Source organism: Geospiza fortis, unplaced genomic scaffold, assembly GCF_000277835.1.
Source record: "Geospiza fortis unplaced genomic scaffold, GeoFor_1.0 scaffold171, whole genome shotgun sequence".
NCBI lineage: Eukaryota > Metazoa > Chordata > Aves > Passeriformes > Thraupidae > Geospiza > Geospiza fortis.
The window spans coordinates 8,770,755-8,773,877 of record NW_005054313.1 but is presented as its reverse complement, the minus strand read 5'-3'; the positions used below and the strand labels follow the sequence as shown (position 1 = coordinate 8,773,877).

Here is a 3,123-nt window from a genome sequence, read left to right as displayed (position 1 = left end):
GAACTTGTTTATAACAAAACACCCAACTATTTTAATATGAATCTTAAAAGATGATAGAAAATAAAGATAGATCCCTGTCTTCCACTCTCTTGGTTTCGTTCTTACAGGGGGTAGCATAAGAACGAAACCAAGAGGGAGGAAGACAGGGATCTATCTTTATTTTCTATCTTCTTCCAAACCTCAATGAACTAATTTCAGCCCCTGCCTCAGTGTTGGCCAGCATGCACTCTATTTAATTGTTACCAATAGAACCAAGGTCTCAGAAACAGGATTTGGCTTAAGGTTAGAGTGTGGAAGAAAAGAAGCCTCCTTTCAGATTGCTCCTTTCAGCTGCAATATGGTATCTTGAGTGCTGATGGCAGAGAAAGCAAGCATGGCCTGTCAGAGCAGAGGAGACAGAAAACACTGTATGTTTCTCTCCTGTTGTGCTTTTCTAGGCCACATTGCAGTAAACAGAACAGCTGGCTGATGTCTTCATGGCAGTTCAGCAAGCCTATCAAAGGGGATTTCTCTGCATAGCTATGTGAGGGATGAAGAGACAGAGTCATTTTTCATGAATGTCCCAAGATGAGTAAGTTTTAGTCCTATTTTCCTGTTGTGAGTAGTGAGCAGAATCCAATGAACAGGGCATATATTCTGCTAACATTGAACCGCTTAAAAATCTTATATTACTGTGTGACATGGAGCAGAAAGATTACTCTTGCAAAGATAAAAGCTGGTCAGATAATATTGGATATTGCAGTGAAAAAAGTAATGCTCCTAGTCTCAATCTCCAGACATTTCCAAGGCTGAAGAACTGAAGATTATCTGGTTCATTAGTGGAATGTCTGCTCAGCTTGAATCTAATACTTGATAGTGCTGCGGCCAGAACTCTGAGCCAGAACAAATACATTAAATGTCGTGGGTTTTTAATTCTTGAACTATGGCCCTGGTTTGTGAAACACTTAGTTGCTCAAAGAATTAAAGGTTGAATCACCAGAAGTGAGAGCTATAACATGGAGGGGGAGTGAAGCCATTGGAAATTCTCCTTGTCACAGGTGAGAAGGTAGGAGAAAAGCAGCATTCCTCAGCTTTGTATTTTTATGGCCAAAACAAGTAAAGTCTGTCAGACTCTTCTGGCTCCCTGATCAGGCCAGAGGTGCTTGGATGTGATGACAATGAGTATTAGTCATGATCACGGTGTTATTTGTGAAAGGGGAAAAGATCTTACCTTGTCTTGTCTGGTTCAGCTTAACCCCAGTCCCAGCAATCACAGCATACACGAATTGTTCCTCAACAGGGACAAGAGAGAGAGAGGAGGAAGCAGGAGAGAGGACAGAAAGAAGGAAAGAAGCAGAGCTCTGGGTTCAAGAGAGCAGCCTGCAGCTCTTTGAAAGGCCTTGCCATCCAGTTGCTCTCCATCCCTTGGTGTTGCCCTAGGAGGTGTTCCCTGACTGCACAGGACCTGCCAACAGCAGGGAAACTCCACACTGACTTCAGCAGAGGCTAAAAAGTGCTTCAGTCCTAACCAAAGCACTGCTGGGTTTTCAATTAAAAACACCCCCAAACAGCTGTGAGTTATGCCCAATACGTTTAATAACCGAGGAAACCATAGCAAGTGACAACTACAAAATACAAAGCAGACATGAAAATTGATGGCATAAAAGTGGAGAGGAATAGTGTCTGAAATGAAAACTGAAAGCAAAATACACTTAACAGAGGATCTGGGTTCAGATCTAGCACACACGGTCACATACAACACTGCCTTAGTAACAGCACACACAGATACTCGTTGTACTGGGGGTTTTCACAGTTCTCCACTTCATCCCAGATGACAAGTAAATTGATGCTTTTATTCTCTTACATAAATTCTTGTGCACACAACATCATCAGCACCAAAGGTCTGGAAAAGAAATAAGAATCAATCAAAAGAGATGGAACCAGCAAATATTTAACACCATTTCAAAGTGTTATTTTTACTAAAGTAACTAGTTCTACAGCAGAAATACTTTTTCTTATGTCTTTTGACAGATGAGAGTAAAGAAAGAAATCATTTTGAAAGAGGAAAGCAATGTAAATGACCTGTTTTTCAAGGCAGGGTGGATTTTGTCAGAATGATAAATGATGCTTAAATTCTCTTTTTCTGTAGTTTCTTGGCATGAATTGATAAATAAATATGAGAAAATAAAGTGAATTCGGAATGTACTGTTGTTATATTTAGAAACAGTTGCAGCACTTTGAACTAGAAATGCTGAGGGTGGAATTCAGATGGCATGTTCCAAAGGTATTCTTTGATATTTGCAGATATAAATCCAAGCAGGCAAATTAAGTCAGTGGAGGAAAGATGAAGACCAGGAGAATGTACATCTGTAAACATAGTGCTGCTGCAAGCAGCTGTCAGCTCCTCCTGGAATACCAAAGCCTCTCTTCCAGGCTGGAGGGTGGGCAGTGTCAATGGCAACCTTCCTTCAGGACACTGTGCCCTTAACCAGTGAGTTTGTTGGCCATGAGAAGGATCTGGAATGCCCTACAGATTATCAGAACATGTAGGCAGGACAGTGGTTGTGGGGCTGTCTGAGAAAGCCACCTGAATCCCAAAGTGTATGTAATTTGTATGTAATTTCAGGTCTGGCAGGCTAAAATTTGAGCAATGAAGCATGAGGGAAACAAAAGGGGTAAGAGTGAGGAAATAGAGACTGCAAAAAACTTTTTCACATTCAGCTATGCAGACAGGTTTTGAGCTCAGCACTAACAAGGTCTGAGTTGGGATGTCTGGCTGTGGTCACTGCCAAGGTCTCACTGGAAAGCATGCATTAAGAACTACCCCAGTGCATTATGAAAATTCAGCTGGGCTATTTGTCTTAATGCTTTCTACACCTGTTTTGGCCAATAATTTGAAAAGACTTGGCTTTAAAACTGACTCTGGCTTATACTTTGTTCACTTTGTTGGGGACAAAAGTCTGTTAGTATTTTGGAGATACAGACTTTGTTTTTATGCACACCAATATCATATCAGTACTTAATATATATTTTTTAGATTTTACATTAATACATCCGAAAATAAACATTAAAAGATGTGGGTAGTTCTCTAATGTTCACAACACCAGCTGCAAATACCCTTATTATGGCTTCCTTCAACATTTC

At 40.6% G+C, this 3,123-nt stretch overlaps 1 protein-coding gene across 1 annotated transcript in view; it reads right to left on the bottom strand.

Moving 5' to 3' along the window:
• Positions 1 to 1,551: 1,551 nt before the first annotated feature.
• Positions 1,552 to 3,123, bottom strand: part of CRABP1 (cellular retinoic acid binding protein 1) — a 15,916-nt gene continuing 14,344 nt past the window's right edge. Inside the window, exon 5 of the mRNA XM_005419772.1 lies at positions 1,552 to 1,882. Coding sequence (XP_005419829.1) covers positions 1,832 to 1,882 — 51 coding nt within the window. The 3' untranslated portion in view covers positions 1,552 to 1,831. The remainder of the gene's footprint in view (positions 1,883 to 3,123) is intronic.